This window comes from Lissotriton vulgaris, chromosome 12 (genome assembly GCF_964263255.1).
Source record: "Lissotriton vulgaris chromosome 12, aLisVul1.2, whole genome shotgun sequence".
Lineage (NCBI taxonomy): Eukaryota > Metazoa > Chordata > Amphibia > Caudata > Salamandridae > Lissotriton > Lissotriton vulgaris.
In genome coordinates, this window is record NC_141700.1 from 143,702,182 (window position 1) to 143,719,502 (window position 17,321).

At 43.4% G+C, this 17,321-nt stretch overlaps 1 protein-coding gene across 1 annotated transcript in view; it reads left to right on the forward strand.

The window, feature by feature from the left end:
- The window catches only part of CASQ1 (calsequestrin 1), a 141,114-nt gene that overhangs the window by 13,517 nt on the left and 110,276 nt on the right, over positions 1-17,321 (forward strand). The window contains exon 2 of the mRNA XM_086947615.1: positions 4,250-4,334. Within this exon, the coding sequence (XP_086803741.1) occupies positions 4,250-4,334 (85 nt within the window). The remainder of the gene's footprint in view (positions 1-4,249; positions 4,335-17,321) is intronic.

Sequence of the window (17,321 nt, forward strand, 5' to 3'; positions counted from 1 at the left end):
CTAGGAAAATGTTTCACCTAAAAAATACGAATTTATCACGTGGACACAGCAGCCAATAAAAGACCCCTCAACTTTTGCAAAAGTTCTGTCCAGCCTGCACCACGTGTTGCCTTATAAAAAAAATGTGACCAGTTTGCGCTTGAAATACAATTTTGTGTTCAACTCTGTAAATTATGCAGCAGGTGGTGAATTATGTAGCAAGTGCAGTAAGTTCATAACTATTTGCAAAGTTCCACATCCAATGGTGCAATTCCAATTACTGAGAGTATATTGTATCTTGCCTACTAAAAAAGTGACATTTTAAATCTCCCTGAAAAAAGGCCATATCTCCATGCAGGGGGATGCTATTATGTTACGCAGAGAATCCCTTGTGTCATCGTGCAGCGATTACTTGGACAAAATAGTGATCGCAAAACATGCACAACAAACTGAGCAGTCATTTACTCCACTTTTCCAGGATCTGCTTGTCTTTTGGGCCTTTTTAGGGGTATGAAGCGCTATACAAAGGATGTAACCAAAACAATCGCTAATTCAGCACTTTAATAGCATATCTCAATCTGGACTGTGCTATTGTGGAGGCAGAGGAGGGGTGTAGGAGAATACTGCTGGTAACACTTCCTTAAAAGAAAGGGAGAGAGTACAAGTGTGAGAGCATGTAACAAAAGCAAGCATGGGAGGGTGGCGCTACGACAAAAATGAAAAGCAAGGTATCAGGAGTCCCACTTAAACAACACACTGACACAAGGGGAATATAACAACCCCATTTCCCGTTAAAAATTGGCGACACAACAAAACGGCATCAATTTTTCACATAAATTTTATAACAACTGTGCGGAACCATTAAAATAGGTTTGGAATGCTACGTTAAAATGTTGTGTTGAGTTGTGTTGTGTTATATGTCAGGTTGTTAGATGCCCTGCCACATTATAGAATCTGTGCATCATTCCTGTACATGCTGGTAATAAAGCCAATATGTGCATGTGCTATACCCCTCTATTTTACAACACCCGACAATATTGCATTCACTACATCGACCTAACCTCTATTTCGCAAGGTAAGTCTAAGCAGTAAGATGTGAATGTAAGAGTAATAATTGTTTACTTGCATTGACGATGCAGGGGTAGGCTTTGTAGAGGATGCAGTATTATTGTTAGTCAATAGTATCCGCGTCTATATTACGTCGTAGAACCACTGATGTTGTTGGTCAGTATCCTCTCTGGTTCTTTCGACTTGGTGGGTGGTTCAGGGAACACGCGTGCCTTGATGTGGTTTTTGAAGGCGAGGGATAGGTTGCTGTCAGCACTCAATTTGCTCTTGGTGACTTCGGGGCGATGACACAAGGTATGTCGCATCTTGGTACTTTACTGGAGTGATGGCAAGTTGAAGCTGAGGATATTATTGGAAGTTGAATGGATCTTTAACTTCATAACGGCTATGGAACGTCCAGCTCCAGTGCTGGATGTTCCATTGCAGCTATGAGGTTCGAACGTTCAATGGCTGACGGCAGCACTCCTGAGGTAGTGGTGCCGTCGGCCGCCGAACGTTCGAAGCACTTAAGAGGTTAGAACATTTATTTGTTTATTAATGAAGTCTCACAATCTTCAATAGCTACTTCAGCGTGTCTGCAGATTCATCGTCCCAGGCCAGGGAAAATAGTGAGAGACCCTCACGGATATCAACTGTGCAAAGCTGCATAAGCGATTACAACACATCTGGAGATGTTTGTCCACCATTTTAAGTGGGAACTAGTGGAAACGCCTTGATCTCTGCGCAAAATGTTCTTCATAGGAACAAAAGTGTAACGTTTTTTGTGGTCAATTAATATAGTGAGAACAAGTATAGCCCATTTCGAGGATTTAGAAACAAAGGAAACCTGACAATTATTGATACAGGACAAAGCATAGGATCAAAAGATGGGCGAATGCAGTTGAGCAACATGTTTCAGCCTTTTATCAAGTTCAATAGGGCTGCTTCTGCTTATAGCAGAGATGGCCCAATATTGTCATATTTGTCTAACACAGTTAGAGACTATCCGCCATTACCAAAAATGTTTGTGGATAGCTAAGATTTGTCCAATTTCACAATGAATTTGGCTATAATCAAACTGGTGCATAAGGTGATACTCCTAAAAACCCTTTAAGGAGATGAGGGGATATCTTCTAAAGAGGATTTCCCACAAGGAGATACTCCTACAAGGCCTTAACCCCTTTCATGCTCATGACGAGCTCAGCTCGTCATGAGGCACAGTTGAGCTGTGCTGATGACGAGCTGAGCTCGTCATGAATATAGAAGAATCTTAATTTCCAGCACAGGGGAAAAATAATCCCAGCAGCGATGTGGTTAAGGAGATGAGGGGATATCTGCACAAGGTGATCTCTCCATAAGGAGCTACTCCTACAAGCCCTTGCTGATTAAGGGCCTGGGGAGCTGGGCCCGAGTAAGTTACACAAGAAGGTTCCAAAGTGTCCCCAGCCTCCCTAGACTTTAAAAAAGTCAGAATTGCCAGCATTTAAAAAAAAAATAACATCCTGACCAAGCCATTTTGGTTTGATAATGGTAAACTTTCAAAAGATTTTTATTGGAGCAGCAGCTGGACGAACAGTTGCCGATACAGCATATTTACCCCTGGCTAATAAAGGATCAGAAAAAGTAATTTTCATTCCTGGTTACAGACGGTGTCACGCAACAGAGCTTGAATGAATGTCTCCCGCAATTATTTGTCTTTAACTGCTACATTGAGCCTATAGAGCCTGCAGTTTCTCTGCAAGCGCTCTGAGACCTTCGGGTGATTTATGCGCTATACAAATGTGAAAAATGGAAAATGGAAATGGAATGGAATAGAGACACAGAAAGTGTCTTCGCTGAAATTGACCTATTTACAGTACTGCAGTTACTGAGTGGTATCAGCGCCCATTTTATCGGCCAGTGGATGAGTGTAACCCACAGTGGGGCCTGGTGTAACAGAGCCACTTACCACATGTTTTTCATGAATTCTCTGAACGTTTTTCTGCTCATTAAGTCCACCAGCAAGAGGAATTTGTGCCCATAAGAATGGGTGGTGATACCACGTGCTTTATTACCAGGTGCAATAACACCACCCGATAATTCCACACCAATAACACGTATAATCATGCCGAGTGGTACTAACACTGAAAACCATACACCAATACCATGCCACACTAAACAGGGAATGTTACCAAAAAGAAAAGATTACTACTGTTCCCATACAACTTGCTAGGAGTTAGTGGTAATTGTAGTTTATTTATACCTACTTCAGAGGAGGATGCTTGAGCACAAATATATTATCAACTTAAACCTTGACAACTTTTATCTAATACTAAAATGTGCTATAGCATCTATATCATAACATGCTTGTACCATTATGAGATATCCATGTGATATAAGAGATATGAGACAGGGAATGTCTGCTGGAGATTAAGCAAACTTACCAAGTTGGCCCTTGTTATGTGTGGCACCTTCAGCTGATCCTGGCTTTTGATCCAACAACACTTTGTAAACTGGGCCTCCAGCAGTCGCCCTTGCATGTAAGAGCGGTGGGGAAGTGGGGCCAGGTTGTGGGGGTGGGGGGAGGGTGGATTTTGACAGGGGAGAGGATGTAGCCTTACGGCTAGAGCAGTCAACCTCGAAGCTGGTGAACCAGGTTTGAGTCTCGGCAGGGACGCTCAACATCCTGTGATTCTGGGCAAATTACCTAATCTCCCTGTGCCTAACAAAAATTAATGTGCCCATCTGTATTGAAACTGGTACTCATGTAAAGCGCTCTGATACCTGATTTCTTGGATCTAGTTCGCGCTATATAAAACTCTGCAAACAAATAAACAAATAAAAAAGACAGACAACGACAAGGGAAAATTTATTATTTATTTAATTTCCCTCATCGTTGTCTGTTGAATCCACCCCCCCAGCCCCACCGTCCACCGTTCTTATCTGCATGGGCCGCTGCTGTGGTCCTCGTAGGACAATTCATAGATTGTAAATCAACAAAAATTCTAGGTGACGAGTGCCAAATCGCCAGGATACTGTGGGTGCTACACATAAACTCAGGGCACTTTCCAAAATTGAGATAGGACCAATAGAGAAAAAATGTGGCCAAGGTGCTCCTAATACATTGTCTGAAGAATATAAAGCGTGCTATGAAACATGTTTACTTCTATTTCCATGTACACACTCTGAAACTTTCTCCTTTCTCTCCCTTCCTCTTTCTCTCTTTGTTTCCTCTTCTTCCTAGTTAGCAGCCCAAGTCCTGGAGGATAAAGGTGTGGCCTTTGGCCTCTTGGACGCAGAACATGACGCCTCTGTGGCAAAGAAACTAGGTATGCTTACTAAACTTTCATTTTCCTTCCTCTCTCTCTCGTTATGTTTGTTGGTACTTTGACGTAGTCACGCTCTGATTCGTCATGAAGCTCACACCACCGGTTGCTTGAATGAGTGTAAAAATATAGCTTGAAAATCAGCGTGAAATCTCATTCATAATTACAAACATCTGTTCTTAAAACTTTCATCTATTTGTCAACAGTTTCTTTCAAAACAGCAATTTGTGATAAACTATTACTTTTAATGAACTTGAGCACAACTGTCAGCACAACAAGCTAAAAATCCGAAACAATGCAATGAAATGCAATGTGCCTTATCACTTATTAATATGCATGAAATTCTCTAATCTGGAATACGCGTAAGCACCTGTGACGACACATACTCTGAGGCACACCCCAGAAGTGATTTCTTTCTTTTTTTTTATCTGGAGGTACAATGCCACATCTCATGGACATAAAAAATAAAAACAGTCTGTAAAATATCAATGCGATATCATAAATACGTATCTCAGATCATTAATCCCAGAGACCGCTCGAGACATCCAATAAGCCCCCACCCAGGCGATGATACACTCTACAGTGCTTTCACAGGTTTCATTTATTATAAAAGAACCCCAAACTTTATTGAATCTCTTCATTTTGCCTGACCTGACAGAGAATAGCCCCTCCCTTTCCCTGACCCTCTAGTTTGTTTCTAGCGGATCCAGAAAACAGGGTACAGGCTTAGATCTCCACCTCTGGAGCAGCGGAGGCCGCGCCATCAACATAGCAACTTCTGAAACTCCCATGGGACATCCATCATAGGCAAGAACCCAAAAGACCTAACATGGAATCTTGTGGTACCTGGATCTTTGACTGGTTTTCTAAAAATCTAACAACACTTTCCCTTAAATTACCTAAAATACCCTAATACCATATATCGTGCCCCCACCAATCCACCACCAGTCCTACCACATCTAAAACCATTGATTCCGACAATACGGATTTATTTTATTTAAAAACTGAGGGGACCTAGAAATTAATAATTTTGATAAAAAAATTGTATCCTACAAAAAGTTGAGCTATTTAAAGCAGAGAAGTTTAAATAAACTCCTTGCCAGATATCTCTGGGTTGCGTCACATTCTCCTCTGTGAGCCATTTTGCAGATATCCGTTACCCCTTCATACACATTCACTTTCTCTCAAGATAACAAATACCGTTTCCAAATGCCTATTTTCTGCTTATCAGAATAGTCTATCAATTTCAAAACAAACTTTTTTGTCTGACATGATCCTAGGATCAAAATTCTATAATAACCAGAAGGAGGCCCTATAGGAATACGGCAGCCAAGCCTTACCACTTGAAATCTGTGGTTGAAACTCACTCCAAGTGTCCATCTACCATACAACAGGAAATGATCAAATATCTACAAACCATTCATTCCCCACCTGGCTACAATAGTTGGATCCATAGTACCCCCATTTTACCATTCCAATTGGCCTAATTGAGTTTCAGAGTTAATGGAAAAAATATCATTAGCCTTATAAAATTGGGCTCTTTTTTTTAAAGCCCTTGCAGCATGTTATACCTCATTGTTTGGGGCCTTTTATAAGTCTTGAAAGGTCTCTGACATGATTTTCTTCTAATATTATTTTTTATTGCAACAATTTTTATTTAAAAGATTATTATATTTACAGCACAGTGTCTATAAAGTGAGGGTAATACAGCTGTGCATTCAACGCCGTTGGGATTACAATAGGCGTGTTGCAGGAGCATGGTATAGGTCTGTGTTTGCGCCTCTGCGCGACATGCTGACAGGGCTAGCTATGGCGAGCTACAGTACTACCATCAGGTAGAGGAGGATGAAAGATAGTAAGAAGAAATAAAGGTGGTGGGGGGAGGGGGAGGGCGGGGGGCGGGAGGGGAATAGGACCGGTGGTTCGGTCTTTGTAAGCCGGGCGTCCGCGCTTTGTGCTGTGACGGTATGGCTTGTCTATGGGGGTTTGAAAGAAACCAGGTGTTTATCCAGGGCGCTCCACATGTCGCCTCTTGCTGAATGGTTGGGTGAGTAGTTCGCTGTTATATTGTCTGCCCCCCTGAGGAAGGTGACCCAGTTGAGCCAACCTTTGAAGGTTGCCTTCCCGGTGTTTTTCCAGTTTGTGAGAATTGTTTTCACTGCAGAGGTGAGCAGGAGGTCGATCAGGTCTCTGTCCTCCTTTGTTGGGGGTACAGGATCCATGAATGCGGTGATCAACCCTATGAAGTTATCTTGTATGGGGTAGCCCACTATGTTACCTATGAATTCCCTGACCTTGGCCCAAAATGCCTTGACTTTAGAGCAGTTGAGGATCAGGTGCGCTAGATCCCCCTTCTCTTTGTGGCAGTTCCAGCATGTATCGTTCTTACGAATCCCAGCCGCGGGTAGGGCTGGTGATGGTCCCCTCCCTATTGGTGTTGTGGCGGGAGTCACTATTCTCTCAGGCTTCCCCCGTGTGTTAGTGCAGATGCTCCCAGCGAACGCTCTTCCTGTTTCCGTTTTCCCCTCTGCGGTTCTGACCGCTATTGATTATCTTGTTGTTAACTGTACTATCGCTTGGGGATATCCCCCGTGTGGTAGCGTCAATGTTCTGCCTGGTGCCTTATTCGCGCTTCTTGTGTGGGTCCTGGCCAAGATGGCTGCCCCCAGCGAGCGTGCTTCCAGTTTCGTTCTTGCCTTTGCGGTTGTTCCGCTTTTTGTCCCCTCTTATTTATGTATTTTATTGTTCGGGTGCATCCGCTTGTGTTACCTCTCAGATGGTGGAGTGCCGGTATTGGCGGTCGTATCCTCTTATTTCCTTCCTGGCTGGCGCCTCCGGCTCTCTATCCGCTGTTGTGCTTCTTTCTTTTCGTGGGAGTGTCTGAAAGCAAGATGGCCCCTTCCTTCCTTGCGCTTCGGTTTCGATTTTGTTGCCATCACAGCTTGTTTGTTCGCGCTTATGTGCTGTTCTGGCACCTCAAAGTGCTCTTGATGGGCAGGGGGTGCTTGCGATGGGAGTGTGGCCCCCTCCGGTTGCTCTTACCCCCACCGTATTCGCTGTGCTGTTCGTTTCTTAGCGCCGGTCACGGGTTGCTGCCATCTTGTCCTTGTCTCTGTGGTTTCGCCGCCTCTCCCCATCTTTCAAGTTACTTGTCTCCGCTGTTTATTTCAGACTGTTTCTGTGTCTCCGATCTGTGCCAGGGATGTTCAGACACCAGGATCCGTGGTTTGTTGGCAGACTGTGGTCTTATTTTGGTGCTTAGCTCGCCGTTATTTGCCTCAGGGCGGAGGTGGTCTCGGACTCAGACGCCTGTCCGCATCACCGTCCAAGCCACGCCCACTTTCTTCAAATATTCTATCAATCAATTCATTCTGCGGGTAGCCATATAAAAAGTGAGCTTTATTGAACCTAAACATATATATAGTGTGCAAAATGTTCAAAGTAATATGACTTGGCATGGAACAGCAAATCCACCTTTCTCTATGCTCCTATATAAAGTAGTGCCAATCTTGTGCTGGCAAATGTCATAAAAAGGATGAAAACATTGAGTTTACTAGTGCACAAATCTAAAATAAGTAACACACCAAATAGCTGTGAATAACAAATTTAAATGAGGGAGAACGGCCATTTTTATTAGGGCAACCCTTCAAGAAGTGGAAGGAAAAGCAACGCTTATCTAGTCAATAATCCTTTGACTTTTATTAACAGAGGCTTATAATTTAGATCGTACAATCCACTTTCGCCTTCTGTAAAAATAACCCTGGATACTGTTTAGGGCGGGTGTGAACGTCGCCCCAAAACTCTGAACGTAACTCCTCCACTCCAGCAGTTACTCAAAATTATGTCTGTTTTGGATCCTTGCGAGTATTTGTTATTGCCAGAGATACAGTTCGCCTAAAACTTTGCAAGAGGAGGAAATCAGCTTGGAGAATAAAGTTAATTTCAAGTATGTGAAGTTTTGTAAGCATAGTTCAGACACACATAGAAGAACATTCCCCTATGAGAATGGTTGGCAAAATATTTTTTAAGCGCTGACAGTGGTCCCACGGACCACTGCTGACTCTTAAAAAATGAAAAGGAAATATTTAATTTTATTTTTTGAAATGCATCCCGTTTTCCTATAAGGAAAACAGTCTGCATAAAAAAAGACTGCTTTATTGATAAAGCAATCACAGACACACACAGTGGTCTGCTGACCCCAGCAGGCCACCATCCCTGTGAATTTAGCGATTCCCGATTTGTCGCGAACCAAGACCTACCTCATTATTCATGAAGTAGGTCCATTTGCGACCCACTGGGAATCGCAAATGAAACTCAAAAGACTTTCATACATTTGAAATAACGATTTCCTAATTGCGATTCACAGGAAAACACAATTAGGAACTCGCTATTTCAAAGTCTTGTACATGTGGCCCATAATTTCTTTGTGCAGGAAAGAAGTAGTAATGTGCATATGTGGCCTCCATCCATTGCAGCACATCTCTTATTCACAATGGGCTGTGCAGTCACTGATTTTCACTACTGACACTATTCACTTCCACAAGTAAAATGCACGACTGCCCCTGAAAAGTCTGTAGCCTGCTGCCCTAATATGCCACAATGTTTATCAACTGCACATTATTTATTTATACCCCACACAAAGTGTTAAGAACACTCTTTGTGGCTTGTTCAGCATCCTAAACCAGGACAGGTATTTTAAAGCCAGTGCCTTGGAATTCGGCCATATCCCTGAAGGGATGGCGGTCTGTTGTCACCATAAAACCTCCAACCAGGACTTACCTTGCTACAGCTGTTGCCAGTAGAGGGCACCCACATGCATTTTTGAGTACATGGTCAGATTCGTGCAAGGTGTACCTACAAGTTAAAACGTAATTATTGCGTTTTCAGCAACAGTGGTGGAAGTGGGCGGTCCGAGCAGCACCAGCAGCGGCGCTGAATGGCACTCTTGTGAAACAAATGTGAACACTTGCACTGAATTCTTAAAAACATGAAGCCCTGCCTCGGCCCCTGCACCAGACATGACCCGTGTGTCAATGAATATGCACTTTAGAGCAGTGCGACAGGTGCAGCTGCACTGGGCGCTGACCTGTGAAGGGGGCGCAGACCTCAGGAAGGGTCCTGTTTTTAGCAATACCTTATGATTGGAGAGATGAAGGGCACTTTTGCCTGGTCGTAGTGAGAGAATCTGGGCAGACAGCCACGGGGTGCGGGGGGGCTCCAAAAATTAGTGTCGCACCGGGCGCCACCAGCGCTAATGCCGGCCCTGGCCGGGCTCACACATTTTGGTTAGGGGCCACTAACAGACACCTGTGCACTGCTGCCAACCCCTAGCACTGAAACATGTGCCCTTTGAGAGGCAGGGGTTTCAATTCGGAAATATCTTGTGCTACCCAGAGTCTATCAAAATCTTATTTAAATAGCCATAGTTTATCTGTGTCTTATATATTGTCGTAAAATCGGTTCTGTTGCCAGGGACAACGGGGGTGGCGTAAATGCTTGGGTTGCAGCGTCTAAACTATTGGAATCATCTCAAGAGCATTATTTGCAGTTTTAGTTTGGCTGTGACATTAACTAAAGAAAACAATATCTAGAAATGAGCCCAGCTGTGCCCTCAATGAGAAGTGTAGCCTGACCTGCTAGGATGCAGGCCCTCAGAACGAGGGAACCAGTGTCCCAAGATGCATTTCTGCCAAATTGGGGCTCATCAGTAGGAGAGAGCTTGAGTCTCTAGGCGCAACAATCCCGGTGGTCTCCAACCAGACTCACACAGCCTTCTAAGGGCGACAACACAGAAGGAAGTGGAGGGAAGATAGGTAGCCTAATGGCTAGAGCTGCTGCGTTGGAACTGGGAAACCAGATTTGAATCCCGGCAACAACCTGTCATCCTGGGCAAATCGTTTATCTACCAGTGCCTGAATAAAATGGCATATGTAAATTGCTCTAAGTCCTTTGGCTATGCCAAGCTCATGCTATATGAATCTGCAAAAAACCCGATAAAATTAGGAATGGGTGAAGGTTTTACCCTTGACCCATAAAGTCAGGGAAATATGGGAAATTGCCGTTGGCAAAGCTAGGTGAAGTTTTTTGTCTTCACCCTACTTTGCTAACGGAAAGCTCCACCAATCACAGGTCTATGGTCCTAGACTGTTTCCCAACCACTGGGTGATCTATCTACCTGTGAAGGGAAGAACATCCTGCAACTCAAAAGCAGCTGTGATACTGCAGGTACGGCTTAGCGGCTGCTGCTGCTTTTTGGGTGGAAGGAGCTGGAGCTAACGGATGTGTGAAGACCCCCCCAACCTTCTTCAAAACCAGCAGCATCAGCAACAAATCTATTAGCACCAGCACCCCCGCTAGGCTTGAAGGCAAGCCTACCATCTCTGATGGTTTGCAGAACACCCATGGCCAGGCCATCATCAGACTGTAGACTAAGAAGTGTAAAAAGGAAAAAAAAACAAGGAATCAGGCCTTGACCATCAATGCACCCAGGATCTGGAACAACAATCATTAGCCATCCATCCAATTTAAGAGAGAGTCATGGACGCACCTCTTTGAAGAACATCAACCACAATCATCGAAGAAGCTACCGCTCCTATCACTCATTGACCCTATACTTGTCTTTGACCCTGGCCGGTGCTCCCTGACTTTAGGCTAGGTTTGCACTATAGAAATGCCACATACATACCCACATACAGGGAGTGACTAATATGCAAGGGACAGCTGTGTGGTGCAGAGGGAGAAGGTATAGCTGGTGCCAGCCACGGTGCCCTTGGGGTCTTGCGCTGCAAGATGCACGGTTTCCCACTTCTACAAGCTCTGGCTACGTTGTGTCTCTTTAAAAACACTCTGCACTGTGTATTATAGAAAAACATATTTGAGGTTGCAAATCTCCTGACTTCACAAGTTAGCATACTCTAAATGAATTGTGCTGGAAACGTTTGAGATAACACTTCTGAACCACTGGGAGAACCACAATCAGTGTGCTCCACTTTTGAGTTAGTCTGAGGTGTTACAAAGTGGAATTTATATTATACAAATAAGTCCCACTCTGACCCCCAAAAAAGGCCTCTGACACTGGCTGCTGGTTGCAGCCCTCTGCACAAGGCGACAGGCAACGTCCAGTGAATCTTGAGTTCCTATTTGTTCAATTTTACAGCTAATATTATTTCATAGCTCGCCTCTCTGTTCAGTACTAGCGCCAAGATGTAGAAATAGCAGGTTTTTTTTGCATCATTTCATTAAAAAAATCTGGATGTTTGAAAATTACAAATATGCTAAATCACGTTGACCAAGACGTTTTCTACAATTGTGGGTTCAGAGCAGCTTTTAAATAATATTGATCACGTACACCGGATACAGCATGTGGAAAAGAAGGCAGACAGAAAGACTAAAATGGGAGGCAAGGAGGAAAGTGAGGAAAGCAAGGGCGAGAAAGGTATTAAGAGGAGAACACGCAAGCAAACAGACAGGACGATGGATGGACAAATGGATAATGGATGGATGGATGCTTGCATTAGTGGATGGTGGATGGATGGATGGATAAATGGATGGATGCATGTATAGATGGATACATGGATGGATGCATGCGTGTATGGATGCATGGATGGGTGGATAAATGGGTGGATGGATGGATGCATGGATGGATGGGTTTGGTTTGGTTAAATGGATGGATGGATGATGGATGCATGCATGGATGGATGGGTTTGGTTAAATGGATGGATGGGTGATTGATGCATGGGTGGATGGATCTGTCTCAGTAGTAAACGTCATGGTTGTTTTAATTGCCAGAACAATAAAAACAGTTACACTATCAAACGGAGAGATTAATACTTTGGCAAGCAAATGTAAACTGGACCCAATAAAAATAATAGGGTTGTATAACTTCTGTTACATTTAGGTCCATTTAAAATACACATCTAAAATAAAGTTGCAACTATTTTAATGTCAATGAGCTGTAACATTGCATTTGAAAAACTTCTTGATACGAAAATGCTACTTTGCTTTGTTGAGGTTTCATCCTCCTACTGCTCGGTCCCCCGTGAAACAGGAAACACAAGAAGCACTCAGGGTGTGTATACCTTTTAAAACAAGCTGTTCTCCTAATAGCCACAGGAGGGCGATGCAACACTACTCTTTTGAAATAACGTATTGAGTTCCCATTTAGAAGTTCGATTATTTCCTTTACTATATAACGTAGTGTAACCATAGCTCTCCCCTGACCCCATGTCACGAGTAGGCAATTCAGACAGTCCCTTTTTTCAGCAAAAATCGGTCATGCAAGTTTCAGCTTCGAAGAATGGGGGATTGTATGATCCTCAGGCCTGTCCCCGGACACTAGGCTGGTCGTAGTAGGTACCACCTTCATGAGTTGAGATAAGGCCGCGCATTCCCTGAATCCAGGTGAGTCAGGGACAATGCGTGAACCTCACTGTGCAAGTCCAGCTGTGCCAAGTTTCCCAGTTGCATGCACCATGAACTCCAGGTTTTTCTTTGAATTCTGGGACTTGTAGTCTTGGGTATTGAATGATAAAACAGGATTCCAAGTCCTGAAATCAATGAAAAGCGTCTGGTCTGGCGCAGCACATCACTCATAGACCAGGGAAACTTGGCAACTACACAAGTCAACTGGAATCGGTCATGTTCTCAGCAAAACTAGTTACCACGCCCCCCTCATGTCAAGCATGGCGGTAAAGCTTTGGGAAAGTATAGAAAGGTTAATTGTTTAAAAGGCATGTCAAACATGGCCGGTGATTATAGGAGCTGATTTTGTAACATCAGGTTTGAGTTCTGGAATACCACACGCCCCACAGAAATTATGGGCCCTGTCTTCACAGCCATTCACCGTAGAGCAGCTGCGGCCGGTTGTGGGAGTACCTACGGACGGTGACGTGCGGAAGGGGAGGGGCAGGGTGGGGGTTAGTAATGTATGGATTACGGAGTTTAACAGGTAAATTAACATATATATAAATAAAACAAATTTTGTTGCGTGCACTGCATCACTAAATGCGTTGCAGTGCGCGCAACGAATTTCGTTTTATTTATTGATATGGTTACTTACATGTTAAACTCCGTAATCCATACATTACTACCCCCCACCCAGCCCCTCCCCACGTCACCGCCCGCAGGTACTCCCACCACCGGCCGCGGCTGCCGTAGACTAGAATAGGTTTAATGACTGGCGTAAATGAGGTTTCTACGAATTGAATGCAAAAATGGCGGGACAACTTCAAAATAATGTTGAAATGCGATGCAGCGCGCGCAAACAAAATTTGTTTTATTTATTTATATGTTTACTTACCTCTATTCGGCCGTTATCCGTAGTTTACTACCCCCCAGTCTGCTCCTCCCCCGCCCCTCGTCAGCGTCCGGGAGCACTTCCACCACGGGCCGCTACTGGTGGCAGGTGCCTTTTTATGTCTCGCATAGCAGGTATAGTTGCCAGCTCTTATAAGAAAGCGATTTAATTGACGGGCATGATACTGGCTTTAGAAATTGCATTTTAATTATGTTCTTACTGCCTCTTCTGTAATTCTATGCTGGTGAGCGCTGTTAAGTAACATTTTTGCCCTTCTAGTTTTGTGAAATGTCCCGGTTTTTGGCTTGACAATCCGGGTCACCCTAATTAAAATGGCACCTAGGTCAGCTCAATATTCCCTGTCAATAATACCTGTTTTCGCCAGACCGCTCATGTGGTGTACACAAACGTTGAGCACACAATTGCATCTTTATGCTAAAGACACCGTCTTCATGACCATAGTTGCCACGTGCGTGAGCTGCGCTGGTACAGGTTGTTGTGGTTCTGATTTTCGGTGGAATTCACAACACTACAAATCCCAGAATGCAAAGAAAAAAACAGGCCTGTAGCAGCTAGGCAGTGACGGACCTGGGAGACTAGGCGGGCTGCAGCCCGTCACTGCCTGCGCGCGCGTGGCACTGTGTGCGCCAGCCATGCCATGAGGTGACGATTCATTGGCAGCGAGGCGTGACGACATCCGGTGAGGCGCTTCCGGGCACGTGCTCTGGCTTCAGATACCATGTGACACGGAGATCACATCTTTCTTTGGATTTTTTACGTTCACGACAGCGCTTTCGACGCGCGATGTGCGTGGATCCAAGAGAAAGCATGCGGTAGGAACCGGAGGCTCTGCCGGGAAGAGGTTAATATCCTCTAATGCTGAGGCCTATTAAAGTTAAAAGTGAGCGTGCGCGTTGCCATAGTGACGCTTATTCTCCTGCTGCCTTTAACAGGTGGACGATTGTACTTTCGGAGGCTTCAGGGCTAATGGGGTGTTTTGATGCAGTTGTGTGTACGTGTGTCTTCATGTGTATATGTCTGTACGCGCATTTGCACAAATATGCCTGTAAAATTAAAGGAATGTATACCCGTGTGTGGAGAGGTCCGTTTGCATGTATGCAAGGTGGTGTTTGTGTGGCAGAATCTGTGAACTAGTATATTTGAAGGCGATTTAAAAAAAATATATAATATACAATAAAAATAACCCAAGAAAAATTAGGTTATTTTAAGTCATCAAGGAGTTTGCGGGTCAATACTGAGCGTGATCAGATTTTGAAAAGCCTATCATTTCAGTTACTAGAGTGTTTAGGTACTCAGTAAGTTATCATAAAAACACTGAATATATCCTTACTTTCATCAATTCATTCATCAGCCCACTGACTTACTCGGCCACTTTCCCATCACACTAAAAACACATAGATACAAGTTAAATAGAAAATATACATTTAAAAAAAGAAAATTTGCCACTGAGTAAGTAAGTATGCTTGCAAAAAACAGGAAAGTCAATCATAGCATCAGGTGGGAATCTTGTGGTGATATTGTACCTAGTGTTATCATTATTTAGAGTTCCAAGAAGGCTGCCACATTTAGAAGCAATGTGTTGGCCATCTTAGAATGATAAATGATGGTACAATATGGCCAATGCCATTCCAAGATGTCTACCAGATTTAGACTGAGTAACCCAGTGAGGTGCAACGCATTGCAGACGAAATGAGCAGCAAGCAAGTGGCCCAGCAGCACTGTCAAGAGATCTGCAAGATACTGTAAACAATAAAATCAAAAAGTAGAAGGAAAGAAACAAACAGAGACGTAAACAAAGAGAAAATTGAAAACTCAAGTACCCGTCCATCAGTCGTAGCACAGAATTACACTTATTTTCAGGCAAAGTGCTGTTTCTCATAGGGCAGATGAATACATTTATATGAACGTATATATTTTTATTGATTCGCGTTCACAAAAAAATCCTGGCAGACAACTAAATCTTTCAAGTCCTCTAAAATGGATGTTAGCAAGGATTATCTCTGTGCAGATATACTACTTCACAGGTTGTGTCAAAGAGTGTACCAAAACCAGAGCCTTGTTTACTAAGGTAACCAGTGAGATTCCAAGTAACAAATACCTGCTTAAAGTCTATAACAGGAAGTGACAACAAGCCAATCCTGAGGCCTATTGGCTTTAACATGTGCTTATCATTTTTACTAAGTCAAGCCTACAGCCTTTGTTGTAACTTTTCCTAACAGATCATGTCTTCTGACATAACTTTCCCCAATTAACTAATCAAGCTTTATATTTTAAAGATGGCTTGTTCCCATAACACTATCCAACCTGCTATGTTGAGCACATTTTAAAGCAAATTTATCAGAACCCTCAATATGATGCAAAATTTACTGATTTAAACAATGTTTTCCAGTTCAAATGGAACACAATTTACTACATATAAGATTCACATGTGGTGATGCACTGGGCCAGACCTTTGCTTAAATGGCCACCCTTCATTTGCTGAAGTTTTTATTTGGCTGATAAACTGATATTATTAAGGTGAAACAGTTGCCCATAAAACATGAATGCTGGGTTTAAATGACAAAATAGAAAAATAATATTGCCACAGAATATGCTGCCTTAAAACTCATAATTTGCCTTTTATTGTCACCTACTTTAGTCAACTCTGCTTCGTCTTTAAGTCCTCAGTACAACATAGCAGTGGTGTTAATTTTATGGTAATGTTTGACCTACACTTATAGGTACATGTTCAAAGGATATAGAGATGCATTACAGTCTACCCCTCTGTAAGGCAGTGGAAGGCTGAGTTTTCAGCACAATGACTGTGGTCATCATGTTACTTAATAATCATGCACTTGGCGGATTTTCCTCCTACTGAGTGGTATTGTGTTTGATTTCCATAATGGTTTGCAATTACAATTTAACTATAAGCAAGCTGTGGTGGGTGGGCTAATCAACACATGTGAGTAGACAGCCACAGACACATAGAGGTGCACATTAGAGAAAAAAATACAATTTAGGGCAGCTGTAGTGTAGTGGAATTTCGCCTAAGGGAATTTCAATAATTTTAAAGTGGGACAGGAATGAGGGGAGGGAATTGATGACTCTGTCAGATAATACTTAAATCATGTTAGAGTTGACTATGTATTGGTGGTTCAGCCATGTACTATCTAAGATGGATGACTGCTGTGTCAGATAAGTGTGGAACATGGAACGGTGTCTCTCACAGGCAGGTATGAAAGATGGAAGGATGGCTCAGTCAGGTAGGGAATAGAAGAAAAAAGGATGGCTCACTCAGGTAAGAGTGGAAGAAGAAAAGATGACTCAGTCAGGTAATGATGGAAGATGGAAGGATGTTTCCAGTATGGTAAGGGTGGAAGATGGAAGGATGTCTCAGTCAGGTAAGGGTGGAATATGGAAGGATGTTTCCAGTCTGGTAAGGGTGGAAGATGGAAGGATGTCTCAGTCAGGTAAGGGTGGAAGATGGAAAGATGTTTCCAGTCTGGTAAGGGTGGAAGATGGAAGGATGTCTCAGTCAGGTAAGGGTGGAAGATGGAAGGATGTTTCCAATCTGGTAAGGGTGGAAGATGGAAGGATGTTTCCAGTCTGGTAAGGGTGGAAGATGGAAGGATGTTTCCAGTCTGGTAAGGGTGGAAGATGGAAGGATGTCTCAGTCAGGTAAGGGTGGAAGATGG